This window comes from Mustela erminea, chromosome 7 (genome assembly GCF_009829155.1).
Source record: "Mustela erminea isolate mMusErm1 chromosome 7, mMusErm1.Pri, whole genome shotgun sequence".
NCBI lineage: Eukaryota > Metazoa > Chordata > Mammalia > Carnivora > Mustelidae > Mustela > Mustela erminea.
The window spans coordinates 88,377,236-88,398,175 of record NC_045620.1 but is presented as its reverse complement, the minus strand read 5'-3'; the positions used below and the strand labels follow the sequence as shown (position 1 = coordinate 88,398,175).

The 20,940-nt window shown below is 50.8% G+C and overlaps 1 protein-coding gene across 1 annotated transcript; it reads left to right on the top strand.

Moving 5' to 3' along the window:
• Positions 1 to 1,054: 1,054 nt before the first annotated feature.
• ASPRV1 (aspartic peptidase retroviral like 1) lies at positions 1,055 to 2,614 on the top strand. The gene has a single exon (XM_032352357.1). The coding sequence runs from the start codon at positions 1,241 to 1,243 to the stop codon at positions 2,018 to 2,020; it is 780 nt and encodes a 259-aa protein (XP_032208248.1). The 5' UTR covers positions 1,055 to 1,240; the 3' UTR covers positions 2,021 to 2,614.
• The last annotated feature ends 18,326 nt before the right edge of the window (positions 2,615 to 20,940 follow it).

Sequence of the window (20,940 nt, the reverse complement as noted above, 5' to 3'; positions counted from 1 at the left end):
GTGGCCCAAGGCAGGCTGCACTCCCCAGCAGGAGGTCACACAGCCAACTTCCTCCATCCAAATCCTCCCAGAACCTCACCACTGGCTTCGCCAACATGGCGGGCATGTCCCCTTCTCAGAACATAAGGGAGTGAGATTCCCTCACTGCTCTTTCCATGAATGAGGACGGAACTGGGAGAAAGAGGGCTGCGGAGCTTGGGGAAGGGGCTCTTGGAAGTTTCCTGGAAGGTGAGAGGGAACAGGAGGGGAGGAGACAACATCAGTGGCTCAGAGGTCGGGCCCGCCCAGCTCTGGAGCTGGAGCCCATCCGGATCTTGGCGTACACTCCCAGAAGTTCAGGGTTGGCACCAGCCCACTTCAGGGCCTTAATGAGGGTGCTCTGGCCGAGGCCTGCCCCCCTCCCCCAAGTGCTGACTCTGTACTAGATGTGATCAGTGAGGGAAAAACAACTGTAGCAATCGAGTTCATGGCAAATGCTTGTGTGTATGTGTGTCCCCTCACTTAAAAAACATTTTCTGTGCATTCTTGATTTTGGGACTGTCCTCTATCTTCCCCTCTAGAGAATCTCATGGGATTCCACACTTGGTTTAGAATGAGAAACACCCACGCCAGGCTCACATATGGTAAGAGCGTGGTGAATGAATGCTCCTTTAGCCCCTCAAAGCGGCCACTTGGGGGTGGGGCAAAGGGGCTTCCCCAGGCTAGAAGCTGGTGGGCCTTTTGGTCCTTGCCTCCTCCAGCTGATGACAGACACCTGGATGTCATAACATACTCTGTGTCCTCCTCTGTTATTCTCGGACACGGGCTGGGGAGGGTACCTGAGTGGGTCCCCTCTGACTGGGGCTGGACTTTCTTGCACCGTGGGCTGGCCTGTACCAGTCCCAGCGATGGATGCAGAAGGGTGAGGCACTGATCCTGCTCGTTGGGCAGGATGCTGGCAGGAGGGAGGGCTGAGCAAGGGCGGGGCTTCCAGAACAAAGGAAGAATGGGGAGCCCCGGGGGCCTAGGCTAGGCATCAAAAAGGCTCTGCCGATTGAGCAGGTCATAGTAGCTGCCTGCCTCCGTGCCCAGCAGTCAGTCCGACAGCTCGTGCCAGGCCCCCTCTGCCTGCCCCAGACGGGCAGCAAACAACACTCCGCTCCGAGAGGCCTTCTTCTCCAGCGTGATTGCGCCCACACTGCTCTGCGCTTTGCTCTACTTGGCGTGGGTCGGTGCTGCAGTTCCAGAGGAGGACAGAGGGATGGCGGGGAGCGGAGCCAGGAGCCGGGAGGGCCATCGGGAGCATGCCTTCGTTCCGGAGCCCTTTGATGGAGCCAACATAGCCCCACACCTCTGGCTGCACCGCTTCGAGGTCATCAACGACCTCAACCACTGGGACCACGTCACCAAACTCAGGTTCCTGAAAGAGTCTCTCAGGGGAGATGCCCTGGAGGTCTATAGTGGACTCAGCCCCAAGGACCAGGAAGACTACGGTGCTGTGAGAGAGACCCTCCTGAAAGCCTTCGGCGGGCCTGGGGCCACCCGCAGCCACCTGCCCAAGGAGATCGTCTTTGCCAACAGCATGGGTAAGGGCTACTACCTCAAGGGGAAAATTGGCAAGGTGCCTGTGAGGTTCCTGGTGGATTCCGGGGCTCAGGTGTCTGTGGTCCACCCCAGCTTGTGGGAGGAGGTCACGGATGGTGACTTGGACACCCTGCGGCCCTTTGAGAATGTGGTAAAAGTGGCCAATGGGGCTGAAATGAAGATCCTGGGCATCTGGGATACAGTGGTGTCCCTGGGGAAGCTGAAGCTGAAGGCAGAGTTCTTAGTGGCCGACGCCAGTGCCGAAGAAGCCATCATTGGTACTGACGTGCTCCAGGACCACAACGCCGTCCTGGACTTCGAGCATCGCACATGCACCCTGAAGGGGAAGAAGTTCCGCCTCCTGCCTGTTGGAGGGTCCCTGGAAGATGAGTTCGACCTGGAGCTCATAGAGGAGGAGCCCTCCTCGGGGGAGGGGGGACAGGAGCTCTCCTACTGAGAAGCCCCCTTTCCTTTACCCCCCAAACATCAGTGGGAGGACCCACCACAGTGGAAGGGAAGGGCAAATAGCCTCAGGGGTCACTGGGTTTTGCCAGCCTTCTGGAACCAACTCCCTCCTCCTCCATGTGCAGGGGCCGCCTTCTGTCCCTGGTCAGGGAGGCTTCCATCTGAGCAGGCACAGGTGAGGGAGAACAGGCTGGCTATCTCAGAGGGAGGGAAGAGTCCTCATAGTGGTCAAGCTGCTATTGGTGGCAAAGATTTAAGACCGGAAGGTTCCAAGATGACTAGAAATGACTGTCTTTCAGAGAGGACTGGGGTACCTCTTCAGATCCCCTGAGATGTGGCTCAGTCTCTTCCAGCTCCATGAGGTCCTTCTCAGCTGGGCTGGGTCTGGGCTACAAGGTCCTCACAAGCAAGACCCAGCCCTTGTGGGTGAGGGTCACAGCTGCCCTGGGAGTCTTCCCTGCTGGGTCTTCCCACCTACCTGTATGATGTAGTTTCCTTCTGTCATTTGCTCTGGAACTCATTGAGCCTTATGCCCATAATTCTTTACTTCAAAAACCAATAAAAATTGACTCATGGAAAAAAAAAACACCACATAATGTGTTGATTGGGGATGAATGGAATGGATGAGAGTGACTGGGTAAAACGGGGAGAAAATGTCAAAGAGAGGGAAGCTCCAAGGGCTCCAAGAGTGATTAGCCTGGAGATGTAAGACCATAGACACACAGTGCCTGTATATATGTCTCGGATTTTCTTAGCCTCGATTTCAAATATTTTTACTTATTTCTTCCATAATTCCTCTATAACTGAAAACTACAATATTTTCACACCCAAATTGCCTCTTCTACCCAAAAGTGACCCTAACGTTATTTGTGAGGTACTGATTGGGGATTGGAAATTGATGGTTCTTGTAAACAAGTGGGAAAGTAAGTGCATGGCAAATAGCTCTTACGGCAGCCTGGGAGACAGAGGCAGACCAGGCAGGGGGCAGGTATCCACCTGCACGGAGCAGCCCACGGGAGTCTGGAGGACAGAGTAGGGGTTTGGCCGTGGGTGCTCCGGCACCATGAGGGCAGCTTCTTCCTGGAGGGACGTGGAGCCTGAGACTAGAGAGATGGGATGGAGTGGTTAGGGCATTCCCAGATTTGGGAGTGGGGTGTTACTCTTTCTTTTTTTTTTTTTTTTTAAAGATTTTATTTATTCATTTGACAGACAGAGATCACAAGTATAGGCAGAGAGGCAGGCAGAGAGAGGAGGAAGCAGGCTCCCTGCCGAGCAGAGAGCCCCATGCGGGGCTCAATCCCAGGATCCTGGGATCATGACCTGAACCGAAGGCAGAGGCTTTAACCCACTGAGCCACCCAGGCGCCCGGGTGTTACTTTCTTAGGGGGCTTCCTCATACCCGCTCCTAAGTTCCTGTCCGTTTGGAACTCAGCAGGCCTGAGTAACGACGGAAACACTCAACCAAAAAGGATCTGCAGGGAAACGAGAGTGCAAAGCCTCAAGAGCTTTAATGGGAGGAAGGGGACATCTTCCTTTCCTGAGGGTGGGATGAGCCTCTCCTGGAAGTTTCCGCCTGGATGTCCCCAAAGGAGAGACAACTAGCTGGGCAGGCACCAGAGGCACGGTGGAGTCAGCTGCCTCAGAAGCCTCTGGGGACTTGAGGCTGGCTGTCCCGCAGCTGCTCTGAGTCCGGGTCCCTCGCTCCCCATTCCGACTCCAGCCGTGATTCTCCTGGAAACTGAGGCCCAGGCGCAGCCCCTCATCTTCATGATTACCGCAGCCCATTCCTAGGCAGCCAAGCACATTAAGAGGAATGAGCTCCAGCAGGCTCTGTGCACGGGGGCAGTGGGTGATGGGTGGTGGGTGGTGCTGGGTCACGAGGAAGTGTTTTTCAGGGCAAGTGAGGCCTGGAGAGGCCCAGCTGCGGCGGTGGGAGGAGCCGAGAAGGAGGTAGGAGAACCCTGCAGAAGGGGACGGTCTTCTTGTGCCTCCCAGGTCCCTTTCTCAAGCTCCAAACAAATTTAGGCTTCTCTCCTGCGCCAAACCCTCCCCTGAGGGGACAACCCTGGCAGCACCTCCCCGTGACCTATTTTCTCCACGTCCGAGGCACGCACGGAAGGAGGGAGGGTGGGGAGGCGGCCCGGCGATGGGGAATTGGGTGCCAGGCCAGAATTTCAGGGTGACACCGAGGTTGTCCCCTCTCTGCCCTTGCCCACATGTGGCAGGCTGCTGAGCCCTGTCCTATGGGAACAGGAACAGGGTGACCTGTGGCCCAGTGGCAGAGACGCTTGCTCCTCTGTTCTAAGCCCTGGGATGGGCCCGGTGGGGGTGGGGGCCCTGTGACTGCCTCAGCACAGGCCCCCAGGAGGAAGGAACCAAAGAGCGGCTCTCACGCGGGAGGGAGTGAGACCGGAGATCAGCACATGTGAGGTGGTTACAGGTGCAAATGGAGCCTGGGGTTCAGGGGGCTGAACAGCTCTGCTAGGAACGGAGCATCCAGGGGGGAGCCCTGGAGAGCAGCTGGGAAAAGAAGGTCTGGACCCATTGCGGAGGGACTGGTGCCTGGGGGAAGGGTTTGTGCATGACCTGTGTGCAAGTGCTTCAACCGAGGTGGTCGACCAGGAAGAGTCTTCCGGCTCCTGGGCGCCTGATGGATACAGCAGCAGCAGACAATGACGCTCTTCCGGAAGCCAGGGTGATATCCGGATGGAGGATCTCAATTTGAGATGATGGAAAGGCAGGAGTATCAAAGTAAGGAGTTAATCCCAGCTGCTAAGGAGAATCCGCTGGGAAGAGCAATGAAAGCCGGTTCCTCAGGGTCCCGCGGGGCAGCCAGGCTGGAGAACGTGTGGGCAGTGTCGCAGCTGTATTTACCCCCCGGTGTGACTCAAAGGGCAATACCGGGACCGGCAGGAAAGCAGCATCAGTGTCACCTGGAGCTTATTAGAAACGCAGGCTCTACCCCACCTAGAGCTGCAGGAGAGCCTCCACCAGGGCGCGTGGGTGTGTGTGGAAAGAACAAAACAACAGAAAGCCCTCTCCAGGTGAAGTTTGGAAAAGCTCTGGCGAAGAACATCTGATCATCTAGTTACGGGGCAACTCATGGCTCCCACAAGGCACCCATTTCTCTACGCATGACCGCCACACCCCCAAGAGCCGTTAACTCCCCAGACTACGCTGGATAATTCCTCATGCCCTTATCCCGCATTTATTTTATTTTATTTCTAAGTTTTTGTTTTGGAATAATTTTAGACTTTCAGAAAAGTTGCAAGAGCACTGCAAAGAATTTCCATCCGTTTTACCTAGTTCCCTAAATAGTCACTTTTTTTAAGAATTTTATTTATTTTATCTTAAATTTTTTTTTGAAGATTTTCATTTATTTGACAGACATCACAATTAAGTAGAGAGAAGGAAGCAGGCTCCCCACAGAGCAGAAAGCCCAACACGGGGCTCGATCCCAAGACTCTGGGACCATGACCTGAGCCGAAGGCAGAGGCTTTAACCCACTGAGCCACCCAGGTGCCCCTACGATTCTATTTCGTAGAGTGGGAGAGACAGATTACAAGCGGGGGGAGGGGCAGAGGGAGAGGCACAAGCAGACGCCCTGCTGAGCACAGAGCCCTCGGCATTAGATCTCATGACCCTGAATCAGGACCTGAGCTAAAATCAAGAGTCAGAAGTTCAACTGCCTGACCACCTAGGCAGCCCTACCCCCAAATAGTAACATTTTTATCAGTTAACCTTATTCTCTCATTCTCCCCTGGACTGTATCTACATGTATATGAACTGTTTGAAAATTGCAAATATGCATTTACTTCTAAAGACATTAGTGTTTATTTCCAAAAAGACAAGGAATTCTTTAAGAATAAAATCTTTTTTTTTTTAAAGATTTTATTTATTTACTTAGCAGACAGAGATCACAAGTAGACAGAGAGGCAGGCAGAGAGAGAGGAGGAAGCAGGCTCCCTGCGGAGCAGAGAGCCCGATGCGGGGCTCGATCCCAGGACCCTGGGATCATGACCTGAGCCGAAGGCAGAGGATTTAACCCACTGAGCCACCCAGGCACCCAAGAAAAAAATCTTTAAAATTTTTTTTATTTGAGAGAGAGTGAGAGAGGGAGAGCGAGCACAGAGGGAGTGGGAGAGGGAGAAGCAGACTCCCCAGGTGAGCAGGGAGCCTGAGTTGGGGCTTGATTCCAGGAACCCGGGATCATGACCTTAACTTAAGGCTTAACTGACTGAGCCTTAACTGACTGAGCCACCCAGATGCCCCAGGAATTCTCCTCTACAACCACAATACAGTGATCAAAATCGGGAAACTAACATCGGCATACTACTATTACCTGATCTGCAGACCTTATTACATTTTCCCAATCATCCCAATAGTGACCTTTAGAGCAAAAGAAACCACTGTTTTCCGTCCGGCATTCAGTCCAGCCACCTGCTGCATTTAGTTCCATGTCTCTTTGGCTTCCTTAACCTGAACAAGTCCTCAGTCTGTCTTTGTCTTTCACACCCTTGACATTGATGAAGAGGCCGGGTCAGTGACTTTGTAGAGTGTAAATCTACACTTGGGCGACTGACGCTTTCTTGTGACCAGATTCAGGCTCTGCATTTTTGGCAGTTCGCAGGACCGTGATGATGTATGTGTCCTCCTCTGTTCGCATCAGGCTGCCTGTTGGCTCCACTACTGGTGATGCTGACTTTCACCAGTTGGTCAAAGTGTCTGCCAGGTTTCTCTACCACAGACTGTTCTGTCGCGTGTAATTAGCCTTTTTGGAGTAGATGCTGTGGGACCGTACAAACAGTCTGTTTCTCGTCGGACTTACCCACTGGATCCATTGATGATCCTTGCCTGCCAATGGCGATTTTCTAGTTCTACTTCCCGTGTGTACTAACTGGCACTCAATTCTGAGCTTTCCCTTCCTGTTTATTAATTGGATTTAAATTAATTTACTTTCTTTTTTTTTTTTTTAAAGATTTTATTTATTTATTTGACAGAGAGAGATCACAAGTAGGCAGAGAGGCAGGCAGAGAGAGAGAGAGAGGAGGAAGCAGACTCCCTGCTGAGCAGAGAGCCTGATGCGGGACTCGATCCCAGGACCCTGAGATCATGACCTGAGCCGAAGGCAGCAGCTTAACCCACTGAGCCACCCAGGCGCCCTTAATTTACTTTCTTAAGTAGGCTCCACACCCCGCATAGAGTCCAATGCAAGGATGAAGTCACAACCCTGAGATCAAGACCTGAGCTGAGACCAAGAGTTGGACACTCCGCTGACTGAGCCAGCCAGGCCGCCCGCCTTCCTGCTGGTTATTTGTGTCCCTGTAGACTCGGTCTCTTGTTGTATTCAATGAGTGATCCTCTCTTACTACCATTATTTTGATACTGATGTTTTAGATTTGGTCTTGGGAGCCGCTTCAGACTGGCTTCGGTCTTCTTGGGCCATGTCGCCGTCATAATTTGAGCCCTTCCTTTCTGTCATGAGATGTTTCAGCTTCATCTGTATCTTCCTTGGACCAGTCTTGGGATCGGCCATTTCTCCAAGGAAACTGGTTCCTTCTAGTAGAATCTGATATTTAGAAACCAGGATCTGGTGTTTGGTGTGTTCATTGTTACTGGGGTGTCCTTACATCACTGGTGTGGTCAGATCTAAGAAAAAAACACCTGCTTCATCCATTTATGTTTCTACATCTGTCTCTCTGTGTATTAACAGTGAATTCATACTGATCCTTCCAACTCCAACCCAACTCCCTTTCCGTCTTCGCAGCTTTTTTCTCCAACGAGAAATCTAGCTCCAGGTGACTTATCTGCTCAGTCTCAGCATACCCAGAAAGTAGTTTCAGAATTGCTAACCCTGTGCCTATGAAACACAAACACACGAGCAACCACTTATTAATCACCTACTCAATGGGAAGTGTGGGTGGTCCTTGGCAGCAAATGAGAAGAAAAAGAAATGATGAAATCTGACCACAGTCATCTTAAGGAGAGCCAAGGCTCCCAGGTGTGTAAAGCCCTGGGTGCCAGCGTAAGGTTTTCTTTTGTCTTGAGGACACAAGGTACTCGTCAGGCGAGCAGCTGGAGTCAGAGAGACTCGAGGTCATAAATCTTTCTCCTGTGGCAGTGCTGAGACCGTGGCTGGCCTCTGTGCCCCATAGTGGTGACCTAGCCTGCCCACCTGGTCCTCCGCCACTGAAGAAACACCGAGGCGGCTGTCAGCTGATGCCACCACACGTTTTAGTCCCATCAGTGGCTGTGTGATTCAGGGCCCGCTCTTGCCAAGCAATCCCGGTAATGCAGGTGCCTTCGCTGGCAGGGCCACCAGGAAACTCTGGTCAGGTCTTCACCCCCTCTCCTGGCAGTTCTGGTCCTCACTGGGGGTTCGCATATTGGCTCTCAACTTCTGACTGCTCGGATACCATGGGCCAGCTTTCCTGAAGCCTGGACAGGGGCACTTCTCCAAGGTACAGGCTGTCGTGGGACTCGTCTGTGGCCAGCCTTGCCCTGCCTCATTTCTCCGGGCTCCTGTTAGAGCATCTTCCTGCCCTAGGAAGTGTGTGAGAGCTGAGCCGTGCCCTCTGGGGATCTGCAGTCTGAGGAAGGAGGCAGCCCAGCAAAGGGACCCCAGGTCTTAGAGCGGCCCAGCGCTGTGCCCCCTCCTCACTGCCCTCTGCACAGGGCCAGGAAGGGCTCCAGAGAGTGGATCTTTAAGCTGAAGACAAGTGGTTATTTCCCAAGAAGAAGCGGGGGACAGGGGGATAGGTAGGAAGGAGAGACCAGTGGGGCTGGCTAGTGAGGTGATTGGGGGTGGGGAGAGACAGAAGGCCAGTGTGGAGCGTCTTGTATGACTTTTGAGGTGACTCCAGAAGGCCAGAGATAATTGATGGTGGATTTTTTCAGCTTTAAGATGCACTCCATTAAAAAGTACACTATCAATTTATTTTAAAGTTTAAAGTTACAGGTTTATCTTCATGTGTATGAGGAAAAAATATACATATACTAATAGCTTGTCCTTTTGTGAACATTTTGGGTGCACTGGGCCTAAGGTAGATAAAACTGTGACTCCACCATCCATAAGCCAGAGGAAGAGGCAGTACGATGATCGGGCAATGGGCATATAGGCCAAAATTTTGGAAGCAGTATGCAAATGACTGAAACTTGGGAAATACGTTGACAGGTTTCTCCTCATTAGAATGTAAGTGCCAGAAAAGAGCTCTTTTGTACCCAACCCCCCAGCAGGCTTGGTGCATTCTCAGGGACTTGATAAACAGTTGTTGAAAGACTTGACAGGTGATTGAGCAAGGTAGTGACTCAACAGGTGTCCCTCCTAAGTGACATCAGGAGTGACCTCAGCCGTAGATCAGACAATATGACGGAAGGCTGAGATTTCTCTTGGAGATCATCCATACAGGCTCTCTGACACAGCACAGAAGCTTTGTGGAGAGAGGGGCGACAAGTCATGGACACCCCATGCACCGTTACCATGGAGAGGACCATGTCCCTGGTCACGTGATCCCTTTAGGCCACATGGCTGTGCTGCTTTATGCCACACGAAGGAGCACGAACAGGCAGGGCCTCAGGTCTTGCCTTCCAAGGGACACCAGGCAGCCCCTCCCTGGGATGTCTTGACACCTTCGGGGCCACTGAGCGGTGTGTCGGTGTCTATTCTCTCCAGGACTATCCAGCCACCGTGTCTTCCTCATCCCCTCCCTTACGTTGGAACCCACCCTACACTTCCCTAGCTGGGGCAGTCAAATAGATTTTTTTTTTTTAATTTGACAGAGAGAGAAGTCACAAGTAGGCAGAGAGGGGCAGGGAGGCAGGCTCCCTGCTGAGCAGAGAGGCCGATGCGGGGCTCGATCCCAGGACCCTGAGATCATGACCTGAACCGAAGGCAGAGGCTTAACCCACTGAGCCACCCTGGCGCCCCTTGAATAAAGTCTCATTGCGGGTTTAGGCAGATACAAAAGTCGAAGAAGTTAGGCAGGTACAAAAGTACCATGTCTTCTGGTCAATGCTGGCTGGTAGCCCAGGACCAGAAGCAAACCCTAAAGAGCTAAATTACTTGTCTGAAATGGAAGAGTCGGGGGAAGAATCTAGAGCAAAAGCCCACACGTTGGTGTTTTCGTGTCCCGCGCTGATGTGCATTCCAGTGTCCTGTGGACAGGGAACAGGCATAAGACTGGATGGGAAGGGGTTGTCTGCAGGGGAGGGGCATCTGCGCTGGCCGGGGTGCAGGCTGAAGAGCCTGACCAGCAGCCTCGGTGGTGAAGGGGGGCCAGTTCCCGAGGTAACAGGGGTGGTTTCGCCCCTCAGGGAACACTTGACAATGTCTGAAGACCTTTCTGGTTGTCACAGATTTCAGGGAGGTGGAGGGGAGAAGGGGGGTGCCACTGGTGTCTAGGGGGTAGAGAGAGGCCAGGGATGCAGCTCAGCCTCCCACAGTGCACGGGGCGGCCCCCCAACAGGGAACTCCCCAGCCCTGAATGTCAACAGCAGGTCAAGGCTGAGGAACTGGCCTGAGGTAACTCACAGTTTTCTGATTTGGCAATTTCTAGGTCTTAAAAAGCTTCTGGAATGTAGGTTTTATCTCCATTTAACAGGTGGGAAAACTGACATTAGGGGGGGTTGGTTGGCTCAGCCTTGTTCAATGGTCGATGGCTGAACTGGGAATGTAAGCCTGCCTGCCTTCAGAATGTGCAGTTCAGTCTGCTGGGGTAAGAATGATTTGTTTTCATCTATTATAAATAGACCCAGGAGGACAAAGTGGGTGGAAACGAATTTAGAAAGTGGAAATGTTCAACAAATGGGCCTTGGTGAACTAAGCAACATGTAAAGTATTTGTAAAACTTTTGAACGTGTCCACTGTGGTTGACCACCGTTCAATTTACAAAAATTAAAAATCTATAAAAATTACCAAATGAGTAGAAGAGACGTGATTGGCTGAGAATAAACTTGGGAGGTAGAACTTCCCGAAAACCTTCCCTGAAGGAGGAGGAGGACTCCCCCAGGGTCCTTTAGTTACTTCATTGCTTGGTTAATTTGTCATTGTTTACATTCCTTTTAGTAATTGTTGTTGTTGTTTTTACAAATGCAGCGTGTGCTCATTACAGGAAAACCAGAAAATTAGGTCAACCCAAAAATAGATAAAGAAACTTCTTGGGTACCTGGGTGGCTCAGTGGGTTAAGCCGCTGCCTTCGGCTCAGGTCATGATCTCAGGGTCCTGGGATCGAGTCCCGCATCGGGCTCTCTGCTCAGCAGGGAGCCTGCTTCCCTCTCTCTCTCTGCCTGCCTCTCCATCTACTTGTGATTTCTCTCTGTCAAATAAATAAACAAAATCTTTAAAAAAAAAAAAAAAAAGAAACTTCTTGAAGAACCTTCTAAAAAAGAAACTTCTTGAAGAACCTTCTACCTAGTCACCCTCCCGAGGTCAAATATGGCCCATTTTCCCAGGACCTTTCCTATGGACATTTATATGGGTGTCTTTTCCTTCATCCTTTCACTCCCTCTATTGTTTTTTCTTTCTTCCTTTTTAGCAAAAATTTCAGCAAAACTTTAGTCTTCTTCCTTTTTAGAAAAAAAAATTTTCTTTCTTCCTCTTTCGTGCTTTCTCCTCGCAAACTTCCATACTTTATGTAACTAATGCCCTATTTAGGACATGCGGATTGTTTCCAGCATGTTCCTGTTACGAGCCTCACCTTCCAGTGAGGAAAAGGAAGGGATTCCAGCCACACACACCACAGATCTCACAGCCATGATGTCAGATGAAAGAAGACAGACCCAAACATGGCCTGTGTGAGTCCACGCACATAACCTAAAACCAACGGCAAACTCAGCCACTGTGCGTAGAGATGCACAGTCAGGAGGCGAGGGAAGGGATGCGGTTATGACAGACGCGGGGCGGCCAGGAGGGTGCGTCGGGAAGGGCATCTGGGGACACGCGGGGGCCAGCAGTGTCTTGATTCGTGACTGGGTGGGGCTGGTGTGGGCATTTACTTTGCAATAACTCACTAGGCAGAATGTGCATGGTCTACGCAACTTCATCTGTGTGCATGGCATTTCACAAAACACTTTTAGAAATGAGCAGAATTAAGATAGGTGGCAGAAATATTAAGTAGAAATTTAAAAGAGGGCAAAACTATTCTGAAATGTAAGCAAAATCCTTGAGGCACAAAAAGATGCATTCTGCCTCCATACTACCTCAAAATCCCAATTTTTGAAAAATGTGGACCATATTTTTATTTTAATTTTATTTAAATTCAATTAGCCAGCATAGAGCACATCATGAGTTGCAGAGGTGGAGTTCAGCTAACCATCAGTTGCATAGAACACCCAGTGCTCCTCACATCATGTGCCCGCCTTCCTGCCTGTCACCCGGTCACCCCGCCTCCCTGCCCACCTCACCTCCAGTGACCCTTGGTTCGTTTCCAGTATCCAGAGTCTCTCACGGTTTGTCTCCCTCTCTGATTTCTTCCCATTCAGTTTTCCCTCCCTTTCCCTATGATCCTCTGCACAATTTCTTATTTTTGTGGACTGTATTTTTAGACCAAATTGTCCTTTGGGCTGAAGTGTGTCTCCTCCCCTGTTCTCATCCAGATTGTTTTCTATCAAATTGCTTTTGCTTGTGCCAAGTCATGTGGATTATTCTAAAGCCCAGGTATTTTTCGGGGCCCTCTGGCCTGCCTGCCGACAACTCTGCCAGTGTTCAGGTCCTTCATTTGTAATAAACGCCTCACTCGCTGGCTTTCACTGTCGGCCCTCTGGGGTACAGGACACTGGAGTCATCGTCCTGCCTCAGCTGTGAGCCTGAAGTCTGTCTCTGGCTTGTGTTCACTCATTTACTCACTTGTCCATCCGCCTACCAGTGTGGATGGCTGAACATCCCGTGTGCTGGGCACAGTTCTAGGTGCTGGGGCAACACTGTTCTGGAGAGTTCTGTCTCTGCTCTTACAGAGCCCCCTTTTAACATCAGACAGACAAAACAGAATGTCCTGTGATGAGAAGAAAAGGAGTCAGGATGAGAGGGAGAGTGGGTAGAAAGTGAGGAGGGTTGTGTCGTTTGTACAGATGGAGTCCTGGGGACCTTGTGGACATGGTGACCTCTATGCAGAGACCCGAGGGGAGCAAGGAAAAAGCCATGGAGGTGTTGGGGGAGGGCATTCTGGGCAGGAGTAGCAGCAAGTGCAAAGGCCCTGGGTGTTCAGGGAACAGTCCATGGGGTGAGGTGGTAGGACCTGAGGTGTAGGAGGGTGGCCAAGGCCAGCTCAGGTGGGGACTTGCCACTGAAGAGATCTAACATTGTGCTGAGAGATGGAGTTCCACAGGTAGATTTTTTCCTGAGGAAGGCTGGGGTCTGATGGCTGTTTAAAAAGGATAATAGAGGGAGGGGGGCCTGGGTGGCTCAGTTGGTTAAGCATCTGACTCTTGATCTCGGCTGAGGTGGTGACTTCAGGGTGGCAGGATCAAGCCCTGCACAGGGCTCCACTTTGGGTGTGGAGCCTGCTTAACACTCTTTCTTTCTCCCTTTGTCTCTGCCCCTCTCCCCCTCTAAAAAGATGGTGAGGGGTATTGGGGGGGCGGTTCCTGGGGACAGAGAGGGGAGAGACCAGCTTCCTGTGACCTAGGGGCTTCACTCTGTGGTGGCCCCTTCTTTCTCTGAGCCTTGGCAGTGGGTGGCACTCCCCTCTGGGACTGGCAGGTCCATAGCCAAGGACGGGGGCGTGTGCTCATCTCTGAAAAATGCATCTTGTCTGAGATGCCCCCTCACTTTAGCGGTCAAGAAGTTTTGGATCCTGATTCTGTTAGGCAATCAGGGTGTCATCTTACCACCTTGGGGTCACCCTCAGATGTGGGGAATGTGCCATCCATACCTCAGTCCAAATTAGTGTATTTATGTTGACTAGGACAGGATGCCTTCCTGTAGCTAGGCCAGTGTCCACTAGTCTAATCTCATGGGACCACAAGTTATTTATTTATTTATTTATTTATTTATAAAGATGTTACTTATTTTAGAATGAAAGAGAGAGCGAGCACAAGTGGGTGGCAGAAGGAAAGGGAGAAGCAGACTCCCCGCTGAGCAGAGAGTCCAATTCAGGGCTCAATCCCAGGGCCCTGGGATCATGACCTGAGCCGAAGGCCGATACTGAACAGACTGAGCCACCCAGGCGCCCCAGGGACCACAAGTAATTTATTAATACCGAAATTTGCAAGTGATTTTCTCTTTATACAACAGAGCAGAGTCCAGGCTAGTCCCGTGAAAATAATATTCTCATTTACTTACAATCTGATAAACTTTCTTGAGTTGAGGAGAAAGGGTGGTGTTCCTTCTGCTTCTGACAGGTGACTCAGACCCAGGCCAGCTCTGCTGCTGCCCCTGGTCTCTGTGGAAACCCCCAGAGGAGCCCCAGTTCCTCTAGACAAGTAGGGATTACTTTCAGCCCTGAGGCAGCTCCCTTCTATTCTTTGGCAAGTTTATTTCCACTGCTTTAAAATACCCCACACTCCCCTTCCTTCTCCATGCTTTCGACCCCAATTACCTTACCCTTGCTTAGCCAACCTCACTGCCCTCTGCTGCCAAAGAAGGGACCAGAGTGTTTTTTGTTTTAACACACAGGCTGCCCTCTTTATAATTGTGTTCTTGTTCTCGAAAAAGGTGATTCTGAAATGACTTCTAAAATTATATATCTTAAAATAGAAGAAATTTAAATAAAAATGAAGGTCAAGAAAAGGAGTAGGGGGAATTTATTTATTTTTTTTTTTTTATTTTTTTTTTTTTTAAAGATTTTATTTATTTATTTGACAGAGAGAGATCACAAGTAGGCAGAGAGGCAGGCAGGCAGAGAGAGAGGAGGAAGCAGGCTCCCCGCCGAGCAGAGAGCCTGACGTGGGACTCGATCCCAGGACCCTGAGATCATGACCTGAGCCGAAGGCAGCGGCTTAACCCACTGAGCCACACAGGCGCCCAGTAGGGGGAATTTAAATACACATAGACACACAGACACACACAGACACAAATCAGGGTCTCACATAGTTACTAACGGTGAGGTGTGAATTTGGCTCTGAGCTTCCTGGCAGCCTAAGCAATAAGAGAAAGGTGACCCATTTAATGATTCACTTTTTCCTGAGGAAACACACACCCATTCTTCAGGGAAAGCAATGGGATTCCTGCTCTGAGTTCCAGAGAAGTAGTTTCACCCACCATTGAGGGCTGTAAGTGTGGTAAAGAGGAAGCAGTGCCCCACCCGAGTCCTCTCCTGGTCGTCTGTCTCCACTGATGACTCTTCTGGGCCCCATGCTGTTCCATGTCCTGTGCTGGTCTGTGCTTGCCCCGTAGCTGCCTTAACCAATGATTTTAATTGCAAAGTTGAAGAGAATTGTCATAACCTCTTGGTTTATACTTGAAACGTGGGGTCTCTGTTGACTGGTCAGGGCTTTGGTGACTGTTGTTCTGAATTTGCTGTTGGAAAGACACGTGCAAATGCTGGGACCCAAGGCACTTCCTGCTCTTCTGAGGAGATGTCTACAAAATGGAGGCATTTTAGCTAGGGGGTCTCTGGCTTCGCCAGCCCTGTACTTCCTGGTTTCTCTTTGAGAGGCTCTGAGCTGCTTTGCCAGGCTGGAGGGGTTTTAGGATTTGTGTTTTCACTTTTTGAACAGCAAGCAAGTGAGGTGCCACCTGAACAAAACACCCCTTTCCCCACCTTTGACCACAGTCCATCCCTGAGTCACCCTCTTGTCTCTCCTCCTGTCATTTTAACCACTTCCTGCTTGCCCTTCGTTGTCTAAATAGCATGGTCAGAGTGACATATTTGAACACTTCCCTGCCATCTCATGTAATTTTCCCTTCCAGGCTGATTTCTTTTCTGAATGTTGGAATTTTGTCTTCTGGAGACCCAAGATACATTTCTGACCGTGGTATTAAAATAATGATCGCTCATATGTATTGAATGGTCCCGAAAGTCAGGCACACCGGGCTGGGCTCTTTCCATCTCCTCTCTCACTTAATCCTCCCAACAGCCCCAGGAGATAGATATTATTATTATTATTATCCTCCTTTTTCAAAATGGGGAAATGGAGCCCAAGACCAGTGGCCCCACGTCACCCGGAGTACAGTGGGTGGAGCTGGCACTGGGCCTTGGATCCATCCGACCAGAGTCTGTGTGCTTGACCGTCACCCAGGACCCCCTTTTGGGGGACCCCCGAGGATGTCTCATTCCACTGTCGATCAGGATCAGTGCCAGCGCCGTGATAAACAACTCCCTTCTGGGCGATGGGAATATTAGCAAGGCAAGAATTTATCAGACGTTTTTAAACTAGATGACCTTCTCAGCAGATGGTTTGGGTCTCTCAGCCCTACTGGCCACGAGGCAGGTTGAGGGACGGCCCCCAGATGTTATCCAGCCTGGCATCTGGGTGACCAACAGGGTTGGTTGGGCTGGTGTTTCTCCCTTTCCCTCTGTCCCCTAGGCCCTCCCAGGTGTCTCCTTGAAGGTAGACCTATTCCGGACACGGAGCTCCCTACCGTGGGTGTCCCCACTCACCTTTGCCCCCAGGTGAGGCTAAGAGAGTCCTAGGAAAGCTTCCTCTCTCTTCCCTCAGGGCCTTGGTTCCCTCAGAACCTCTCCAGCCCTGAGTCCCCAGTCCCCAGCTCCATCCTGGCCTTGGGGCCACACCATGTGCTCTGCACTGGCTCTGGCCTCCATTGTCCCACAAAATCCTCAGCCTGTCTTTACCAGAGATATTGTGTTCATGCACGGGGAGGGCAGACCCCAGAAGCTGCAGCCTGGCAGAGCCTGTCCTCCTGTCTGCTGAAAGCATGTCTGTCATTTGCCTCCATCACGTAGCTGCTTTTTCCCCTGGGCAAATGTCCACCCCTAGTCAGCTGTGAGAGGTCTTGTCTGCTTTGTGTAGTCTCTGAAAGAATGTTCCATGCATTCCACGTGGGGCAGAGTGGCCACCCGGTCAGTGCCAAGCCCAGAACAACACTTCCTGCGGCGTCCCTGCCTGGGGGGCCCTTGGCCACTGGAAGCCAGATGCCCTTCATGGATGTGAAGGCCCAAGTGGGCAACGGGAATGAAAGGCTGCTGTTCCAGAGACGCTTGGCAGACAGGCTTGCTATGTCCCTCCTTGTCTAGGTCTTGGTGACATCTAAGAAGTGGGCTGAAGTGTCACTGGATTCAAGGGAACGCCAAGGCTACGTGCAAGCGTGTTAAGGAAATACTGGCTGACTGAAATGGTGTCCCAGGGCCCCTAGCGCAGAAGACATGGTGGAGAGAGAATTTCTTCAAGTCCCGTAAGAAGGTCTTCCTCAGCAGCGTGCTGGGTTCTTGTCACCAGAGCCCCAGGAGGTTCAGGAGTCGCCCCCCCACCCCGAATGTACGGAGAGGAGCGTGGACGGAAGTGAGGATGGCGACTCAGCAGTGGTGACCCGCTGTTGTCTCATGTGTTCCCGGGTTCGGCCTCATCCCCTGGACTGTAAGGTCCCTTCACGGAAACTAGATCGCTGCGTCCAAAGGCTTGGAAAAGAAAAGATGCCAAATATGGAAAACCAACTGGGGTGGGCACCGCTCTTGCAAAAATGGAGGCGAAGGAGTGTGGGCTCTGGAGTCCGAGTCCCCCAGCGCCGCGGACTCAGGGCCAAACACCTCACCTCCCACTGCCCGTGTCCCCCATCCCCACAGATGGGGCTGATGACCGCAGTCACCCTCAGGGCTGACATTGGGACTCCTGGAGGTGCTGAGGCAGAGCCCCCAGCAGTCGTGAGCTGACCATCAGGGTGATGTGGACCCGGACGGCAGAAGCGAGGCCACTTCCTCGGGCTCCTGTGAACAAGCAATGTCAGGAAACCTTGGGAGTAAGATTTGTCACCGTGCGGGGGAGGCTGTCTGTGCGAGCTGCCTGGGTGATTATCTGCAGCCCGGAGCTTCCTGTCATCTGCTCAGCAAACGGGGGACCGGGACCGGCACCGGCCCCTTGTGCCGTCCACCCCTGCTGCGGACCGTGCGCTCTCCGGTGGGTTTGCTCTGGAGCCTGTCCACGGAGGTCCTCGACTGGCCTGGCACATGGCCCCTGCCTTTGAGACAAAGCAGAAGGGCAAAGCTACTTTTCCCAAGTAGGAGGACCAGAAAGACCCATTTTTTAATAAGCCCCACGGGCTGCAGACCATCCTAACTGAAACCACTTCTTAGGTGGTTTTAAGAATGAGCGGTCACTAGTCAAGGAGAAAGCCCCCCTTTCTCTCCTCTTGACTCTGAACAAGTGCTTTCTTGAGGGATCAAGAAGAGGCCATTGAGGGGGCTCTGAGCTCAGAGGCTTGCGGGGCAGGGTCTGAGGGGCAGAGCCAGTGGGTGACCCTAAAAAGTGGCATCAAAGGGCAGGGTTTTGTGATCTGTCCCTATGTGTGTCCCTCTGCCCTATGACAGAGCCAGGCTCAATTTTGTTAAATGAGTGAATGTAAATTAACCAAATGGGTTCACATGTGAAATAACCAACCCCCTAAAGCAGGTGCCTTCTCTCCTCTCGACCGCATGCATCCTTCACAGTTGGCTGTCCTCCCTGCACCTGTCCCATCACACACCACATGCTCTGTGCACCCCTGCCCCTGCCATACTCCAGCCCTGCGGGGCTGCCCTCTTTCCCTGCACGCTTGCTCCTGTCCTAGAAGACACCTGCTCTCTTCAGGGCCCATCTGGAAAGCTGCCACTGCTGTGATGGCTCATGTACGTCCCTGCCCAGCTTTAGTCCATAACTGACCACCTGGCGTTACACTGTGACTACATCTCTGTCTTTTCCAGCAGAGCGTGGGCATCAGCAGGGGTGTCAGCCCGGTGACCAGTGAGCCCGGGGCGAGTGCAGAGCAGGGACAGGTGAGAGCAGCAGCCGCACGATCCGTGCCCGAGCCACACCATCTCAACTCATCCGGGAACCCAAGAGCTGAGAACTTTTGGCCAGCGAACTTCCCATGAAATTAAAGAGTCTGCTCACCTCAGTTCTGTAAGTAAAACCATAAGAAGGTACAAAACATCAGGAAGACCAGAATTTCTTTAATAATGAAATAATTTATTTGTTAACGGTGGAACAGTACAGAAGTTTACATATACACAGCAAAGATTCTCTAAAACATGTAGTAGTTCTAAAAATGCATGTGCTAACTGTAGTAAAAAGCACCATTCTCTAGATCTTGACACAGGATTTACATTGGCTTCATTATTTACACCAAGAAATAAACATCTGGAAACAGAATTCCATACTCTCTCATCTGCTGCTCCCCTGTTTAGGCTGTGTTTACTAGAAAGATGGCCCCAACATTGATGGTTAACAGCAATATAATATTCCCAGAGCACCAATTCTAGGGACAAGGGGTAAAAGGCAAGTTTGGTTCTCAGGTAAATGCTAAAATGAGGAATGCCCCATCAACTTACCACCCTTCCCAGAATAAAAAATCAAAATAAAAAATTTTGGATAAACCTTAGAATCGGGTGCCTCACTAATTCTCATTTTATGATTTTGAGAGAAGACAAAGATACTCAATTTCTTCAGCCAGTCAAGAGCTGACTTCAGAAGTGCCAGTTATTTCTTCTTTCAGAAGAATTAAGAAAAGCGTCCATGGAACAAATATTGAGGAAATCATGATAAATCGCATATTGCACACACACCCCTCCCCATCCCCAGATAGCTTTGAGAACAAAACATCCCATAGTCACAGAGATCTGAATGAGAAAAACCACCCCGTCTGCAAGGGTCTTTGGGTCATCTTCTCCCAGAAAGGATTTGAAAACTCAGTAGCCAGCTACCTAAGCATGCCGTATCCAAGAGTTAGACACAGGAAAACAACGACAACAACCCCAAAAAACAAAACCCAAGTTGACCTGCAGGAAATCGCCTTGTGGCACTGGACTTCCTGGGGTTCTATACACAGCAGGTAGAGGAGGAAGGCAAAGAAGTTTGGGAAACAAGCAGAGAAGGAAGAGAAGACAGATTCAGGAACAGATTATAAAACACAAAGTGGTATTCTTGCTGATACAGTATGGTATAAAAACCTAAATGTGTATGTATATACTTTTCAAAAATAAGTTTTCTCTTTAAAGGATAGAGCAGAGGCAAGAAGAAAAAAAGCCCATAACACCCATTTGCAACCCCCCAAGACCCCGCTAGACAGTTATTTTGAGCACCACCATCCTACCTAGTTGACACTTTTTTTTTTTCACCCCACAGCCCAGGATCTGTTCTTGGCTACTCTGGGGAAGGATCAGAGAGGCCCAAGGGAAACCCAGGTAAGGACCCTTTGTTTCTTTTGAAAACAAGCAGAGGTTAAAGGACAACACTTTCCTTAGAAGAAACCTGCTCCACGGGCTGAATGCCAGGTCAGGGCCCTACCACAGTGCTCAATTTTGAATTGACCCTGAAATTGAGTCTGGGGTACACTGGGAGAGGAATTTAGATCCTGCTCAAAATAGTGATTCAAAGGGCATCACAAACTAGCATTAGGTCTGTGACTAGACACAGGAGTCAGCGGTCACTAGCAGCACCTTGAAGAATTCAAGATCTTTGCTCAGCAGCAGAAAACCCACACAATCCCCTGGGTGCTTTGCCGTGTTAAGCCAACAGGCGGAGAAAGCTAGGCTTTCTGGGCTGTTCACAGAAGCACACAGACGTAGTTTTCTCACTGCACAAAACTGGACTACATACTCTTCTTATCCCATCTGCATTGCAATGGTATCGGTGAGAGTATAGATTTCTCTTGTCTTTTAAAATCAATTTTACATAAAAATATGCATGTGCCTATATTTACACACATCTATAGTTAAGTACAATTGTCAAAGTCTTAAAGGCTGGGGTTTCTATCTTTGCCCATCCCCTCCCCCCAACAACCCTCATAGAAAGGTTTTTCCTTTTTCTTTAAAAAACCCTAAACA

Excerpts from the sequence above, each read along its gene's own strand:
- ASPRV1 (XM_032352357.1), top strand. The coding sequence starts at position 1,241 with ATGGCGGGGAGCGGAGCCAGGAGCCGGGAGGGCCATCGGGAGCATGCC.